This window comes from Lagopus muta, chromosome 6 (assembly GCF_023343835.1).
Source record: "Lagopus muta isolate bLagMut1 chromosome 6, bLagMut1 primary, whole genome shotgun sequence".
NCBI lineage: Eukaryota > Metazoa > Chordata > Aves > Galliformes > Phasianidae > Lagopus > Lagopus muta.
This window is the reverse complement of record NC_064438.1, coordinates 55,369,281-55,387,851: the sequence shown is the minus strand read 5'-3', so window position 1 is coordinate 55,387,851 and position 18,571 is coordinate 55,369,281. Positions and strand designations below refer to the sequence as shown.

General features: G+C 41.7%; 1 protein-coding gene across 1 annotated transcript; it reads left to right on the top strand.

The window, feature by feature from the left end:
* Positions 1-447: 447 nt before the first annotated feature.
* On the top strand, positions 448-18,457 carry NAA30 (N-alpha-acetyltransferase 30, NatC catalytic subunit). The gene is made up of 5 exons (XM_048950235.1): positions 448-581; positions 870-1,808; positions 9,067-9,190; positions 11,028-11,083; positions 17,872-18,457. The coding sequence occupies exons 2-5, from the start codon at positions 873-875 to the stop codon at positions 18,007-18,009; spliced, it is 1,254 nt and encodes a 417-aa protein (XP_048806192.1). The 5' UTR covers positions 448-581; positions 870-872; the 3' UTR covers positions 18,010-18,457.
* Positions 18,458-18,571: the final 114 nt, after the last annotated feature.

Genomic DNA, 18,571 nt, shown 5'->3' with positions numbered 1-18,571 from the left:
ACTGAAACTCCACAGCCTGCTTCCTTCCCAATTACAGAACCCTGCTAGGGCATGCAGAGAAAAGGCTGGATTTCCCTTTTAAGCCCAAGCCTGTCACTTCCTTGAAAAAATAACTGCAGCAAAGGAGAACGAGCAGCCCTGCAAGGCTTCCGGTGAGAAAAGGCAGAATCCATCCTCTGCATTTCAAGGGCTGCGTGTGTGTTTTAAATAAAACTTTCCCATTTAAAGGGCTTTACTGTTACGGTGAGATCCAGCAAGGCTGATCAAAAAGCGAAGAGTAAAATGAGTGCTGCTGGAATGGGAGGCAAGGTAACGGGTGGCAAAAGGAGCGCTCTGAGCAGCAGCCACACGCGCACGCCTCAGGGCCGGGCTCCCCCACCACTGATCCGCGGACTCGAGCTGTGAGGCCCCGCCCAGGCCCGTAGTGAAGCCCGCCCCGCCGTCGCTAAGCTCCGTCGCCAAGGGAGGAAACGTCGCAAAAGCTGACAGGAAACTTGGCCGCGCGTTACGACAGCAGCGGCCGCGCTTGGCGGCCGCTGGATGAGCGGGGAGTGGGAGCCGCGGCGCTGAGGAGACGCGGGGTGAGCGGCGGCGGCGTTGGCGGGCGGGGGGGCCGCGGCGGCCGTCCGGGGCCCGCGAGGGACAGGGGAAGGGCCCCGGCGGCGGCGACGGCGGCGGCGGGGGGAGTGGGACGGCAGGAAGAGGCGGCGGCGGGGCGGCGAGGCGGGGCCCGGGCACCGTCTGTGCCTTTGTTCGTGGCCCCCCCGCCCCCCCTCGGCCGCGGCCCGTGAGGCCGCTGCCTCGGCCTTTTTCCCCCGTCCGGTCTGACGCCCTCTTCCTCGGTGGGTTTGTGTCGGTCTCTCCCGTAGGATATGGCCGAGGTACCGCCGGGGCCTAGCAGCGTCCTCTCCCCACAGGGGGACACGCTCTCCCCCTTCCCCGGAGGAGGAGGAGGAGGGGGGGTGCCTGCTTCCTCCTCCTCCTCGTGTTCCACCTCCTCCACCGCCGCCGCCGCCTGTACCGGGGCCCAGGACGAGGAAGCCGAAGAGGAGGAGGAGGAGGAAGAGGAGGGACCCGCGGGCGGACGGGAGCAGCAGCGAGGAGGAGGAGGAAGCAGCGACGGCGGCAAGGGGGGGCCGCAGCAGCAGCACCGCCTCCACCACCACCACCATCACCCCCCGCACCACAACCACCAGCTCAACGGCCTCATCAGCCCCGAGCTGCGGCACCTGCGGGCCTCCCTCAAGAGCAAGATCCTGGGCTCTGAGGCAGGGGCGGCCCCCGAGGGGTTGGAGAACAAGCGAGCCGGCAAAACAATGGGCTCCGGACAGCAGCAGCAGCAGCCGTCTCCCCCGGCCGCAGCACCGTGCTCGTCCCCCCTTCCCAACCACCTCCCTCCCCAGGGAAGGACTGCACCCTCTCCTCCTCCTTCTCCCGCAGCAGCAGCAGCAACAGGGGACAGGAGCCAGCCTGCTGCCACAACTACGACTGCTGCTAAGACTGCAGCCCGCAATGGGCTGGCAGGAGGGACTGGCTTGGAGGAGGAAGAGCAGGAGGAGGGGGATGAAGGTGGGGAGGAGGAGGAGTCCTTGCTGCTGCTCTCTAGGTCCTTAGCAGCAGGCTGCAGTTTGAAAGGCTCGGGAACGGACTCTCAGCCCGAGGAGGACCTAACGATACGATACGTCCGATACGAATCAGAGCTGCAGATGCCCGATATCATGAGACTGATCACCAAAGATCTGTCTGAACCCTACTCCATTTACACGTATAGGTATTTTATCCACAACTGGCCACAACTTTGCTTTTTGGTAAGTGCTGAGGGGGAGTGGGCAAGAATTGGGAGTGGTTTAAAGCTGGGGTGGAGGCATGATTAAAGGGCTGACATGTGGAAACGCTTCTAAAATTCTTTTTATGGCTAAGAGGAAAGGCCAAGCTTTTTGGAAAATATGTAACGCTAATGAATTCTCCTTCTCACCTGAGCCTGAATAAGCAAAGCTTATGTCTGAAGTTCTTACATGCGTTAGCGCACCTTTCTCAGTGGTGGGGAAAGGGTTTGAACACAGGGCTAGGATCCAGGAATTCAAGGCTTCTAATCTTGGTGTTGACATTGACGTCTTTGACCTTTGGTTGCTCATTTTGTTATTCTCTCTCGGTTCCTAGGTTTGTATTTAGAAAAGAAAGTATACTTAGTCCACGGGTATCTTGTGAGTGCTTATTAATTCTTGCACAATGGTTCTCAAACTGACTTCAGCAGGACTGGCATATGAATGTTGACGAGTGTAGGGGCACTGTTGAAGGTTTTGTAGACTTTTTGATCTGCTTGCTTACCTTGAGAATTTCAAGTACAACTATATCACTTTCCAGGTGTGGTACTATATGCACTGTACAGAAATTCTCATTTTGTTCAGGCTGTCTTGCAGTACTAATGCTACCCTTAACTGTTGTATTCTTCCTTCTGCACTGTCAAAAAAAGATTGTTTTAGTTGTTACCCAGACTTTCTAAATATTTAGCACTTCTTGTGGAAAGAGAACAGCCAGATGATTTTGGAACGTGTGTTTCAGCTGACAAGCATGCTGTCAGGGTAGCAATCCATGCACAGGTATATGAGACTGAGCATAAATTGGCCTGAGGGGTATGTATGCACAAGAGGGGGGCTTAGCTGTGTTTGATTTACTCTTTCTGTCAAACAGAATATTTTGGGGAGCATATGGTGCTTCCTCGCTCAAATAAATGATTAATTCTTCTCTCTTGATGCTTCAATTAAGGCAGGACACCACTCTGACAGATACGATTTAGCCAGAGCCAAGGTACCCTTTTATTCAATGGTACCTCTGTAAGATTTTAATTGGATATGAGTACAGAAGGTGAAGCTAATGGAATCCATCTGGCCTTAAACTTACTAAATGTTCTTAGTTTAGGACGTGGTGTAATTTATAGTGGGATTTATATGATTTATAGGAGGGTTTCCAGAAATGTGCCTCTTACAGGCCTGAAAAAAGAATACAGTACGATTGATTACGGGAGGTTGACCAGAGTGTTACCATCTGGAACAACATAAAAATAAAAAAAAATAAAAAAATATATTTGAAAATATCCTTCAATATGTAGTCATGCTGATCAGGGTAGAGTGGTAATTTTTCAAGTGTAGTGCCTGCACCTAGCTATGTGTGTGACTGATTTGCCTCATCTTGGAAAGAAATGCTTTCGAACTACAGATCTTGTCTGTACTTGCAGCATCAGGTGTGCCCTCAGTAATGCCAGCATGGTGTTGGATGCTATTAGAGCATCATGCATCTCTTTACTTTGCCACTCAAGGAGCAGTGGCAAACTGTTCAATAGCACTAACACAGATTATTTCTAATGTGTTTTTGAATGCATTCAAGGAGCAAGGTTTTACTCAAGGAAAGGAAGTCATCCTAAGTCTATTTTGTAGCGACATCTTCTTTTAATAGTCTTGAACAATCGACAGAACTTTATTTGAACTCTGTAATTTTACTCAGTTTTGCCATTTTTTTTGAAGGGTGGAATGATAGGAAGTGTGTAAAACAGAAAAGATGTCTAAAGCTGTTAGCAAATAGTTCTACGTGCATAATAACTTGAAGCTCTTCCAGTATCTTGAGTCACTTGATATAATTCTGTGACTGATTTTGGTGTTTTTAAGGCTTGTTTAGTGGTTGTCATGAAGACTTTCTGTTCTATAAAATTGAATTTGTTCCTGCAGTTAATGGATTTTTGAACTACTTCTATCTAATAACTCTTTAAAATATTTATCTTCAGCAGGAACTGCATATTCCAATTAGCAAGAGCAATGTCAGGTTGGTGCTCGGAAGGATAGCGCCTGATTCCGCAGAATCATTTGTCTTTAATGCCTCACAGCCTCATACCCTTCTGGTTCCAGGTTTTGCTTTGACTTTGATTCTTCTTGGGTACAGAGCTTAGACTGTAACTTGCTTGTATTTGAGGGGAAAAACTGTAGCATTTCTATCAATTCAGTTACTGAATTTCACCATTGCTACTCTTGTTGAGGTCCTCCAGTGCAATAATCCGAGGTCTTCATTGCACTGAGATGGGCTCCCTCCCTCCACAGCATGAGGGGAAAGAACTAACTCTATTTAAATGGACAGGATGTCTCTCTTCCTTAAATGATCAGCAGTTCTCTTGCTGATGTATTCAGTAAACAATCTTAAACGTTGTAATTCTGCTATGTGGCATTTTAGATCCCTGACCATGTAGAGCTTTTCCAGGGGAATTAATAACATTATTCCTCTGGATGATGACCTCATGGGTTTGGCTTGGCCTTTGCAAGGTGATGTGACTTAACAGCTAGTGCCAATCATAGGGCTGCTTGCTGCTTCTGGTTCAAGCACCTTGTCCTCACTTGTGCAAATTTGTTGTTTATCTGATTTGGGAAGTTAAGCTAGCTCCAGTGCCCTACCATGCATTTATACATGTGTGTTTGAGGGGATATAAGTGTCATGGAGTTAAGTTTCAGCCAGTTTAGCTCTCTAAAAGTGTTCATAGCAGCGTGGCACAAGTGCTGGTGTTGGTGCAAGAGGGGAGGTGAGAATACACAGCTGGAGGGAAGGCCTGGGACCAATCCTCTCCGATCACTAGCATGGTTTTGCAGTATCAAACCATTTCCTAGCTATACACTCAAAAACAAGTTCACATTCTACTTTTAAAGGGTCTAGAAAACCATCAAAACCCATCGTTGAACATCAGATGAATCTGTGTAACCATATTCCTGGCCTTTGAGTTCACACATTGAGAGTACTTGATAAATAGCTCTGGTATGGGACACTGCTGCCTTGTCTGACTGAGCTGTAGCAAGATAATAGCCTTCTCCTCCTTAAGTTGTGACTGAATGCTTAAGCTTAGATTCCTCCTGTCTTTGGAAGAGCAGGTGTGGGTGTGCTGGGTGTGGGTGCCCTATGCTTGGGTTTTATTTGTTCCCAGGAGCTTTGTCAGCCCATTTTCTCTTCAGATGACCTACAGTAACCACTGCTGTCAAACATGAGAGAGGAGAGGGCTGTCTTTCTGTTTCACATCTTTAAACATTGCCACAGCTTTGTCCCTGTATTGATTGTAGGTGCATCTTTGAGGCTGTAGCTGTGTTTGCAAGTGTTTTTGCAGATTCTAGAAAGTGTTCAAACTCCTTCCATTTAGGACTGATAAGTTGAAAAAAAAATTGTTTCCCAAATACTGTAGCGTGGGAGAGGTGAGCTTGGGAAACCTTGCTCTGTTCCAAAGTTTGGGTAAGAGAGGATATAATAACAGCAGGGTTCTGACTGAGTGTTGTAATCTTTCCTTTACTCATCACTGCAGAATCACTGCTCTGCTCAGCCACCTTATAAGAAAAATCTGGAAAATGCATGCTTTTATTGGGTTCTGAACTTTGCCAGTAGCTAGAGCAGTGATTATAATTTAAACTTTAGTAATTTTAAACGAAGCAATTAATTCCATGTACATGGATTTAGATGGGCTGTAAATCCTAAATGGCCATGGCTAAAATCTTTTTTTTTTTTTCTTACTGATACTTTGCTGTTTGTCTCACTGGATTTCATTTATGAGTTTCTATGCTTCGCGTTCAAATTAAAGACTTGTAATAAATCATCTCCTCTTTTTTTTTTTTTCAGTTACAGAATGCTTGGGGGGATAAAAGAAGAACCAGAAAAGTTAGGGAACTGCATGGGGAGTCTTACCAGCCTCATGGCAGACCTAGGAAGGCATTCTGTCATATCCATATCCGCACCCAATTTGCAAACTGCTGCAACTCCTCTGTATTCCAGTTTCCTCTTAGGAATGCTCACGGTTTGAGACACTTGCTGTGCTGCTTCTTCCTCCAGCAGGCTTTGTGAAGGGTTCAGACTCTGTAGTGTATGTGTATTTAACAGCAGCTAGTGGAGCTCTTTTGGCATTGAATTGCACAGGAAGGAATTACTCGTGTCCAGTTTCATAGAGTGGAAGCAGGGAGAGTGACTTTGTGATTTGCCCAGCGCTGTAAAGAGCTCTGACTGAACTGCCAGACTCCAGGTTAAAACCATTAGCCTAAATGTATTCCTTAATAGCATTTGGTAACATGATCGTTAAATGTGAGCCAAAGATTTGGACTGAGTTGTTCCTGTGATACTCTGGGATGGATTTTAGTGCCTGTGTGGAAAAGGAACCTGCAGTAGTGCAGGTTCTACTGCATTTGAATCACAAGCTATTCCTCTTTTAGGGGCAAGTTGGTTGGTTTAGTCATCTTTAAGTGGGAACTCTGAGTCCAAAAGGCACAGAGGCAGTGGCTGACAGATGCAATGCCACCTTTGCCAATGAAACTGGTGCCAGTTCTTTAATTATAAGAGAGGCAACGTTCTTGCTGATTTATGAACATCTGTGTTAACTCTGGGCATGTGTGGTTGCAATACAAAGGTTTTAAAATCTAGTTTGATTTGAACTTATTCATAAGAGCAAAGTTGATGCAAATATTAGATTTGAATATGCATGTGTTAATGTTGCTGAGAACTTAGGACTGAAGTAAATCTTATAGTACTCCATGGGGCTTATGATATATCATGGTAACTTGGGCTGAATTCTGTTTGTGGAAGCTTGTATGTTTAGAAGTACTCTCATGCACTTGAAAAGAATATTTGTCCTATGATAGTCTTCTCATATGTGATGTTGTACAGGAGCTACTTTTTCTCCTTCCTTCCCCCAGCTCTCATTCTTTTTTCTTTTTCCCCATATTTACACAGCTAGATGTTTTCCAAAGAAAAAATATGACCGAGTTTTACTTCACATTTTGGATTTGTTTCCAACTTTAGATAAGGTTGGAAAGAAGAAGAAAGGAAAAAAAAGGCAACAGGAAAACTCAGGTTGTAGTGCTCAGTATGGAAGCGGAGCAGTCAGAAGTGAAGGGGCAGACTCACCTGGTCCAAGACAGAAAGACAGATTTAAGTGTTTTAGGAAGTGGTAACGAAGTGATACTGTATGCAACTTTGTGGCAACATCAGTGGGAATTTCCTTTGATTGCTGCAACAAAATTATTTGCTGTTCATTTAATGTTTAATGTGAGTACACGTTTAATGAAAGTAGGTTTTTTGGAAAGTAGTTCTAACAAGGAAGAAAGCAAATCTGCTGTTGCCTGAGATGGTGCTGCTCCTGAATGGTGAGGAGGAAAAGAATCAAGTGCCAGTTCGTGCTGTCTTTTTTTTTTTAAAGCAAGGTATAAGATTACATCTAGGTACTCAGCATAATTATAGCAATGTTATGAAGTGTCTGATGATACTCTTTAACTCCCTGCTTTTCTCAGGTCTGAGCAGAGATAGAAGATTTGCCTTGAGCTGGTACTTTGCATGCAGTTTTTGTATAAGTACAGCTTTTCTATGAAATGAAAGTGTGTTTTAGAACAAACAAAAGACTGCTTAGAGGCTGTGTATTTCAGTCCACTTGGATCATGTTTCAGTTGCTGTTTCAAAAATTACAGGTTTAGATTGTTCAGGGTTGTTTTAAAAATTACTGATGTATATTGTTCAGGGTTGTTCTTGGGTGCTGTTAGAAAAATATAGATTTTTGCCAAATGTAAAAATTAGCTATATTTGTGATTATGTTTGCCTGACGAGCTCGAACCGTATTAGATGTGTTGTTAGGCTCACGCTGCATCACAGAGGTATGGAACTCATTCATTTTGGGCTGCTTCCTGTCACCTTCTAATGGGCTTCTGGCTGACAGCTGGCTTGGTTCATAACCCACTGTCCAAATGGAGAGCTGGAAGACATCACACTTTAGGCAGAAAACCTGCAGATTGGTGCCTGTGGTGCGATCTCTATCTCAGAGCCTTCTGCCTATAGATTCTTACCCTACAAGCTGCACAGTGAAATCTTCTGTTTACAGAGTTCCTACCAGAGACTTTGGGGAGATGAGCACTGGAGGCCTGGTAATACTGGCTCAGGCAGGTCTTTTTTGTTTGATGTCTCTTAGTGCTGTGAATTTGGATTATCCAGAAGCTGTTGTGCTAGCACATGCTTGTGCCAATCATGTGCTGTAGGCCTGGTTTAGGAGGCACGCTTGAGCGGAAGGCTGGTTCTCCCTGCAGATACAGGTCTCAGAGTTCTGAGGATCCACTTACACACCCATGCATGCAATTTTCAGCTTCTTTTTTATCTGTCAATCTTTCTCTGAATAAACAGTAATAATTCATTCTCTTTTTGGATGCTGCCCTGCTCTGTAGCATTATTCACTTGACTGCTGTAGGTTCTAATGTCATTAGTCTCTCATGCTGCCTAGTCATTCAGTTAACATATGACTTAGTTATTCTGTCTCTAATGTATTTCATGGTAGATCTTTTAGTGTGTGTGAGCACAGAGGCTGTGTGAATGGTTTGATAAGGAGAGGGGTTAGGATCTTGGGGTATTTTTTTCTTCTTACTATTTCAGAATGTCTCCTTAACCACACATTTTGTGTGGTTAATACCATTGGATCTGTCAGTGCGTAGCTCATAGTAAATAAAATCTCAGAACAGTGAAAATGTGTGAAATTAACTGGATGCTTTTTTTTGTTTGTTTGTTACTGGGATGTCCCACGACTGAAAATAACTGTTTGTAAAGAATAAATGCAAAGGCATTTTTCTCTGGCGTGTTACAACCGGGACGTAAGCACCAGATAAAACTTAAGTATATTACCCACCCCAGCCATTGCACTTGAAAATTCAGATCACAAGAAAGAGCTTTTTACTTTGTGGCAGCACATATGGAAGCACGTATCTATACCTTAACCTGGTCTTTATCTCTTTTCTACCCCTTTCTGTCCCAGATGTTCATATTGGTAGACTCAATAGAGAGCACTTCGATTCTCTCCTGGACAATTAATTGCCTGTTGATGGACTGTAATTTGATTTTAAGATGATAGAGAAATAAGAGACCTTTATTCTTGTTCATACTTCTGGAAACGTTCTTAAGACTGACTTGGTTGTCGTACACAAGCAAATTTTGTACAGCTGTTTCATTTTAAATGTACTGGTTACTAATTCTGGTAGTGCTGCAGATCATAAACTGAGAATACATACCTATATGTTTGTCTTTAAGGCCATGGTAGGGGAAGAGTGTGTAGGTGCCATCGTCTGCAAGCTGGATATGCACAAAAAGATGTTCCGCAGAGGTTATATAGCCATGTTAGCAGTGGATTCCAAATACAGAAGAAAAGGAATTGGTAAGAAGAGCCTTTTTGTTGTTATTTTTTTATATCCTATGTTGTTGGGGTAAACATAGGTGCATGAAGATTGAAGCAGAGCTGCACTTCTAGATGTGGTGGTTTGATGTCATCCCTGCCTTGCTCACCTGCACAAACTCCCCAGTGTCTTCTTCCATTCAGCTGAAATAACCTGAAGTGCCCATTCCACACGAGCTTTACATCTGGTTTATGAAGCTAAAACGAAAGGCATTCAGCAGCCACTTACCTCTGCAAATTACCACCATCAAATAACAACTGCAGGAATTGCTTTTTGGTTTTATATGTGCTTTCATAACTTTGTCTTTATTGTGTTCAGTGTATACATATATACTTATTTTTTCCCAGTGGATATGTCCCCTGGTTTTCCCCTATGAATTATGTATATATTGCCCACTGGGGACAACATATGTAGCTCATTGCTGTATTAATGCTTGAAAAATAGTTGTGTATTCCTGCTTGAACAACCAAAATGGAGAGCTGTTTTGATGGGAAGTCACACAATGAAATAAACAGCTCTTGGCAGGGAGTTTGCCTTCATTGATCACTTTTTGCTCTGTTGGAAGGGATTTTCCTCCTTTAATCAAGCCATCTAGGAAACCTGGTGTTAGGATTGCTCTTAGGGACCTTAATTCTTTTGAGTTTGTTATTGTGAAATTACATTTTGTGACATCTTTAACTTGAAAATTATCATGACTGTTTGGGCATACGTGATTATTTTATTTTGATGCAATTCAGAAGCTCTTATTGGTGTCTGTAGTAGAGCAGAAGGAAGAGGATAGTGAGAAATGGTTCTCTCCTTTCCTTTTAGCTGAGTCATGAAGCAGCCTGCTGTGTTTTAGTTGCAGGTACTTGGATTCATAAGTAAATAAGAACTAACGCTGTTCTTAAGATCTCCACAAGATTTTTCCTTTGCTTTAGTCAGATCATTATTTTAGAGTTATATAAATAAATTTTATAGTTAACATTTTGCTTACTTTAGCATTATGTAAATGCTAATGTCTATCCTGCATTTATCATCTTGCTGTTGCTCAAAGCATGCTGTTAATCTGAAGGTGTTTTATATGCAGTACAGTTATGTTCAGTGAAAATCTTAATTGATTAAAGTTCTGAGGATACTTGAAAACAACCTCTAGATTCCTTGGGGTTCTTTTTCCTTTTCCTTAGCCTTCTTATGGAAGTGACATTTATGCCATTTCATTGAACAGCAGTTTTTTCCAGCAATAACTTTGAAATCAGCTTTCAATTTCACCCCAATTCTCCAGACAGGTAGGGATATTGCATTCGTAGAACTGTCGTGAAATAGATGAGAAATAATGATAAATAATTAAGTTAATGCTTGACTGAAGGGAAGGGGTGGCTTCGACCACGTTATTAGTTGCTGGCAAATCCAAATGGGGAGCGAGCTGCAAGAAAAGTGGTTTCATAAGTTCTGTTGCTAGTAGAAGTATTTGTTTTAGTAAGAGGAAATTCCCTTGGAAGATGAATGCCCTTCAAGTACATGCCAGCAGAGTTTGCCTTTAAATGCAGCAAAAGGGAATGAATCACATCTTGGAAGGCTATATATAACACCATGTTAAACATAGGAGCCTGTTTCTAATATCCTTGCGTTAGAAGACTTTTGCATTCAAGCTGAGCCTCAGGATAACTTTAGGGATGATTTCAATATTCAAACTTGAGACTGCAACTTCTTGTTACATTCTTTCCTCCCTAATTTCCCCAGATGTCACAGCACATAGGTAGTACAGGTTAGCTGTACATAAACTGACATCTCTTGCACCTCCACTCTAATTAATACTTACTGAACTCTGTGTTTCAGGTACAAACTTGGTTAAGAAAGCTATTTATGCTATGGTCGAAGGAGATTGTGATGAGGTAAGATCTCCATAACCAAAAACTTTCGTATTGTTTATGGTTTGTGTTCTCCCATGTGTGAATTCATTTCACAGGTTTGTCTTTTAATTTCACAGGAATGTGTTTTGGGTGGGAGGTGGGTTGCTAATGCCCTCTTTCTTTTATAATAGAAGGGAAAAAAGCCTCAAAAACATATGGCGTAAATAAAATAACTTTCTAAATTTGTCATAAATATTCAAGTGCAGTGTTTCAGGTTCTGTTTTACATTGCAAAGCTGCCTCAGCCTTCAGTTGTTGGCATATTTTCTTCTTAAGAGTCAGCTTTAGGTTCAGTTGACCAGTGTAACTTGCATGTTGTAATATTTCCATGCTTTCAGAACGCACGGGATATTGGAACAGTACATGCTGTAATATTGCAGATTATAGTTTTATTGCAGCAAGTAATCAGGTAACTTCAACAGTGCTGAAGCTGTATCACACAGCACTAAGTTCTGATGATTTAGCATGGCAGTGAAGGAAAGTGTCTTAATTACTGTCAGGCTTTTTCTCTGGCCTGTTTGTTAGTCTTTTACCAGATTATAGTCCTATGTTTTTGGGTTTTTTTTCCTCCCCTTTTTTAATGTATGAAGCAACTATCTTTTCGTTCCCTGTTTAACTTGTGAGGAACTCCCCTTGTAACCAATCTCCTTAATCCTGTTATCTGATTCTTTAACTTCCATCTGCTTGCTACAGTGCAGTTGTTAGCTTATTCCTGACATCTGAACACCGTGTCATTTCAATGTATCATTGCTAATGGTCCTTTGTTACCTCATCTCACTCCATTCCCTCAGTTGTTCATAGAATCATAGACATGGCCAGCTTGGAAAAGGCCTTCAAGATCAAGTCCAACCACAACCTAACCGTACTACCCTAACTCTAACCACCCTTCACTAAATCATGTCCCTGAGCACCACATCCAACTGTTTTTAAACACATCCAGGGCTGGTGACTCAACCACCTCCCTGGGGAGCCCATTGCAGTGCTTAACAACCCTTTTTGTAAAGAAGTGGTTCTTGATATCCAGCCTAAACATTATCTGGTGCAACTTGAGGCCATTTCCCCTTATTCTGTCACCAGTGAGAGGAGACTAACCCCTCTCTCACTGCAGTCACCTTTCAGGTATTTGAAGAGAGCAGTTTTCTGGTGTCTTTTTCTTTTTCTCCTACCATTTGTTGTATCCAGGCAGTGTACTGCAGTCTAATAGTTCTGTAGTTGTTTAAGTTCTTTGTTTTGTCTCCATGTTTTTATCATATATACTATGCTTTACTCTATTTTCCCACTTGCTACCTTTAACGCATCTTTTCCATTGCTTTCCACTGTGGTCTTGTATTCATTTGCAGCTGCTACATATCTGAGATTTGAGGAAGGAAGGGGAAAAAAACCAAGTATATCAGTGTACTCTCATCAGACTGGGAGAAATAAGATGCAGGGTCTTGAAGCCTACTGCTGTTAGAGAGTCAGTAGGCAAACTTTGTGATTCTACCCAGGCCACCAGAGTTGCAGTGCTCCCTGTGTTATGTATGAGTGTGTGTGTGCTGCTTCTCCCATAGCGTTGTTTTGATACTGGACTATCTTTGAGGTATACACTTAATGAGCTCTCCTGTGTCATTCTTCTTTCCCCCTCACCCCCCTTCTCCTCCCGCTTTAATAATAATGCAAGAGTCTTTCTTACCATTACTTAAAATAAACGTGGTGAGGTTTGCAGGCTACTCTGCAGTAAGACTCATTAAGCCTTAGTCATAGATTTTCATCTTTAGTCTTGTGTAAATGCTCATAAAATCGTAGGTCATTTTTCAGGCTTTTTGCTGTCCCTATTTAATCAAATGTGCTTCAGTGCAAGCTCCTTAAAGTGTGTGCTGTACGGGTGCAGGCATGTTTCACTCCCAGAAATCATCTAAGTGTTTGTGGGATGATGATTCTGAACTAATCATGCCATGCTTCTTGGGGGCTTTTGCATCAACCTGGTTTTATACGGGTACAAACTTTTGAAATGGGAACTCATGTCCAGGCAATGAGGAGCACAAGCAGAGTGTATTTCTGACTTCCTGCTACTCCAGTTGGCAGAGGCATGCCCAGAGTAATACAGTGTGTTAATGCTTAACATGCAGGTAATGTACAGCCAATGGGAAGCATATTCCTTTCCTTCAGCAGAAAGTATACGTTTCTTCCTGATATGTGGTACAACAGTACCAATGTTTACATGTTGCATGTGGTAGATTGCTGAGAAATTGTCAGTCGTGACCAGGATTTGAAAGATCCAGTTAGCCACCTGCTATTTAAAGCTCTCAGACAGAGCTGAGAAACTTACCCTCACCATTTATTATAGCAGCTGCTGGGGGGGAACAGTTTCTGTCCATCTGATTGATGCCTGGCTGATGAAGCAGTGCGTGACAGTGACTGCTCTTTGTGAGGTGTGTAAATAGTTTCTCTCTGCTGCTTTTAACATGTTCTTCTACATCCCTAAAATCAAAAGCATGGTGGAAATACAAAGATGCTGTTGATACAAAACAGATTGTAATTCAAAAATGCTCTCTGGAAACTCGCTTAGAAAATCATTAAAAACAGGAACGTGGACCTATGATTGTCACTGAAATTTTCCAAAAGCTGTTTGTAATCTTTTCCCTTCAGTCTAATTACGGAATAGTTGCAATCAATGCATTTAGTAACTTGTGACGTGTAATCTGATAAATGCTTAATTTAATGTGGTTCTTCATGAAGTATCACAGATTTTAGACTTCTGGGGTATCAACACCAAGCCTTGCAAAAGGTGTGTGTGCCAACTCCAGCCAATAGAGCATCTGGCTGCCTTTTGTACATTTGTTTGGTCTTTATGACAAGCACTTTTCTTAAGTTATGCTGCTTAAGATCGTCATACGGAGCTGCTCCATCCCTTAATCAGAATAAGGACAGGAAGAGTTGTTTGTTCACATGTAGACTTTCCATCTCTAACAAATCACTGTAAGTAATTTGCAAATGATTATTTACCTCATGTTGTATTATTTCAGCAGCATGTAACTACTAACTAATCAAAAAAGGGCTTGAATAAGTGGAACTCTTCAGAGCTTTTTTGGCAAAGCGTGGAGAGGAATTGTGACTTCTGAGAATTCCCATGAGACTTTAAAATGTTTTAAAGTCAGATTTTTGTGACTTCACCACTAGGTGTGTCTTTCTAATTCAGTGCTGTGCTTCTAAGAGCGATGGATTTTTATATAATCCTATTTGAAATTATCAAACTCTTGGCATCTTTAGCTTTTTTGAATCTACAAAATCATTTTGTATAAGTTTTATATTTGAGATACTGCATATCTTTAAGTGGTAAGTCAGTCAATCTGATGAAGGATGCTGGGCAAGCATCCACAGCTTGAATCCCATAATAGGCCAAGCTTATTTGTAGGAATAGTGGCCTCTTCTGTGAGTGCTGAAAGAGTTATTTTCCTCATTAGTTTATTTGATTTGGTTTCTAAACTTGAGTGCGTTCAGGATTTGAGCTGAAAAAGCAAGAAAGCTTGACCTCCTTTTTCCTTCAGTTCAGATAAACTAGGTACAAGAAGGTAATAACAAGAAACATTGTATCCTGTTCTTACAGGAGATTCCTTTTTTCTAAAACCAGTTAAAATTGACCAGAGTTGAGATGATAACTGTAAGTTTTTCTTATTTTGGGCATAAGAGAAAATAACGGCCTACAGAATGATGCAGAAAATCGTGTTCAAACCCAGTCAGACCTTACTGATCTACAGGAGCAGATGGGTTGCATTATGAGAAGACTTAATAGGCACGTTTGCAGAATAAAATAAATATTAAAGGTAACAATTGAAGATTTTGAGCTTGATTGAAGAGAAGAATCCTTCACAAATTCAGACTAATGGAGCACGTATAAATCTTAGGTGTTTCCTTACTAGATCCAGGAGTGTGTCTTAGCCCTCTGAGATCAAGGCACTATGTTGAGATCAAGGAATTATTGTTCATTGTGCTGGGTTTTTCTTAGAAATACCAGGACAAATCTATTGCATGAGCTTTCAAGATGAGCATTTGCTCAGGTGCTAAGATTCCAGCAAACCTGAATTTCAGCATATAACCCCTCCCTTGGGTCTGCAGTGTTGGAAGTCTTCTAGCACTGCAAAGTATGCAAGCTTGCAGTTGAATACAGACATGTTGTATCACTCTGCCAGAATAAAGAACTTTCGTGCAAGTGAATGCCATTTGTAGGCAGAGTTCAAATAGGAGTTTCCTGCATTGTGGATTTACATGGATCAGATTTCCTGTTTGGCATAATGCTTTGTTTTAATTTGAACTAAGAAGTTGTACAGTGTGCATACTCGTGTAGAAAAGAGGAACTCTTCAGGTAAATTATTGCATTGCCATAATTGGTGATAACTTGAAAGTTATTTATTTTAATAGATTGAAATTGGTAAGAGTAATCAATCAAGTTGTAAGGCCTGATAGTACTATTGCATGAGGTGCCAGCAAGAGAAATTCAATCTCTAGTTCTTCCCATAAGACCAAGAATTGAATTTGCTTGTCTTAAGAGTACAGGTACAATAGACTGTCCTGTAACTTAAGAACTATGGCTATTAATATTTTAATGTTTGTTCTAGAAAAACTTCTTTTAAGTCTTATTTTCCTGCAGTGTGTGGTGTTCACTGTTAGCTCCAACTTTGCAGTTCTTACAACATTCACAAATTAAAAAGCACAGGGGGAATTGTCCATAGGAATGTCTGAGTGGCTTGAAACTGAAGTAATGCTCAAATACATAAACAGAGCAGATTTTTAAACCTTACTGAAGGAAATCAGTGTAAATGCTAGTAACCTCAGATGCAAAGAGCAAACATGATAGAGAGAAAATTGAGTTGTTTTTCTGATAGTTTGCTTTATGAAGTAGCGTGGTAGTGAACCTAGTGAGCTGGCAGAAGAGCTGAGGGGGAGTGGAAATGCATACCTGAAGGCCAACAGTGTTCCAGGTAGGTTAGCTTAAAATGCTCTACAAATACAGGCTAGCGTTTTTAATTTAAAACAGAACAACAGCAACTAAAAACTTCCTGCTTTTGGAAGATGAGGGAGTCTTAGGTTCTGAAATACAGATTACTTCTTTTTTTTTTTTTTTGACTGGGATTTTTGTATAGAGTGGTGGGCATCAGATACTGGTTAGATGTAGCCATTAGTGGTTTTGTACCTGCACTGCTCACTGGCTTGCTGCATAAATTTCTTGGAATGTCCTTCTACAGTGTCCATCAGCTCTTGTTTAATTTGTGAATGTAGGTGTCTGGGGGATATTAGTGTCAGTTTATTAGTTCTGCCAGTGTTTTTAAGCAACTGTGGTCAATCCTTAACAGTAGAATCTCTGAATAACTGAGGTGGACAGCAGTGCAAAAGGCAGAACAAATTCTTACTGGTTGGAATGGGTGTGTTGCTGACCAGGTGAGGTGTGCCATAGCTCTGTTCATTGTGTTTGGAGAAAACTGGCAAAAAGAATTCAGAGGGATGTACTTCAACAGTTTAACTTCTTGTTAAACTGGTCTGGTATTAAATGTGGAGGTTGGTGGCCCTGCCTGTGGCAGGGGGGTTTGGAGCTTCATGATCCTTGAGGTCCCTTCCAACCGAGGCTGTTCTGCAATTCTGTGATTGTTAATGCGAGTGTGGTTTTTGGGCAGTACTTGAGGCTCCTGGGACATTTTTCAGTCTTTCCTTTCCATGGACTACACTTGGGTTTGGTGTCAGCTATTGGTGTCAGCTTTTCTTGCAACTGTGGTGTTGTCAACATAGAGAGTCAAAAGGAAAGAAAAGATAAAAAGGAAAGAGCTGCTCTTTCTTCCTTGCCAGGCAAGTTGGGGACAATAAATGACCAAGAAGTTTTAAAACCAATGCATTACTTGAAATGTAATGATAAAACCAATGCATTACTTGAAATGTAATGATATGCCTTTTACTTGCTCACTATAATCAATTACTTCCAGCCCAGGCCTCTCTTACAACAGCTTTGCACTCTGTAAGTTTTGATGTGCCCTTTGGCATATGAGGAATTTTGGTATGGGCCATACAAGAAGCCCCAAACAGGACTCTGTGAACCTGGGATCTGCTTGGCGTGTGCACTCTGGGATGAGTCTGAGGTCCTTGTGCTGAGCACAGATATGTATAATAAGCATTGGATCTGATGGTGGGGCATAGAATGAAGGAGTTTGTATCTAGGTCTAAATCCTTCAAATTAAGAGGTGAGAGATATTCGGGGGGTGAAATATAACTCACTGCATACCAAGTTCTTATAATGTGTAGAAGTTCTGGGCAGCCTGGTGTGGTGGTTGGCGACCCTGCACACAGCAGGGGGTTGAAACTAGATGAGCATTGTAGTCCTTTTCAACCCAGGCCATTCTAGGATTCATTCCAAGTGTTTGTGTTCAATAAATGTGTAGCTGTTATACTGGGGGATGTGGTTTAGTGGGAGATATTGGTGGTAGGTGGATGGTTGGACTGGCTACTCTTAGAGGTCTTTTCCAACCTTGGTGATTCTATGATTTGGACCCTGAACTGTTCAATTGGTATTCTTATTTTTTTTTTAAATATATTTTATTGCTATCAGATAATGGTTTGAAACCCTGCTACTATTGTTAACTGCTGTTTTCTTTTAAATGTGAGGATTGAGGGGGGGAGTTGTTTGTATAAACGAAGACTTGAAAATATCGATTCCAGAAGTTGCTCTGAAGTGTACCTTTAAATAACAGCTTTGGGATTTGTTCATACAGCTTTCTCATACGTGCTTTCTCCTTTTTTCTCTTGAAGGTTGTATTGGAAACAGAAATCACAAATAAGTCTGCTTTGAAACTTTATGAAAACCTTGGGTTTGTGCGAGACAAGAGGCTGTTCAGATACTATTTAAATGGAGTTGATGCACTGCGTCTTAAACTATGGCTGCGTTAAAAGAATCCATCACATCAAGCAACTGACGTCCCAACAGCGCAGAGTTGTCCTTTGCATGCAATGCAATTTGTACAAAATTGCTTTGCAGGTGGACTTAGTAATTTCCATGCAGCTCTTATCTGTCAGTGTCTCATTTGAGTGTCGCACATATTTGTTGCACTTTGGCATGGCGCATTTGTTCCGAATTAAAGCCGATTGTTTCAAACTTCGAGTTCTTTTGGTACCAGCAAGATGTGCCAGTTGATAGCCAAGATAGGTTCGTTCATTTGCAAGTCTACTGACTGTATTACATACACAGTGAACATTTTATTGAAGAACCTGTTATGTGGAACACAACTTTTGGTTCCCGAAAAAAAAAGAAAAAAGCCAATGTAGATTGTAAAATTCTATAAGTATACTAACATTTCATACAAAAAAAAAAAAAAAAAAAAAAAAAAAAAAAAAAATTGCCATAGTTTTCTGGAAAAAGGCTTCAATTTTAGGTTTTATTTTTCAATATTGAATTTTCCATTCTTAAATATTGGTACCTCAGTGATTAGTGAATGAAAAAATGTATTGTAGG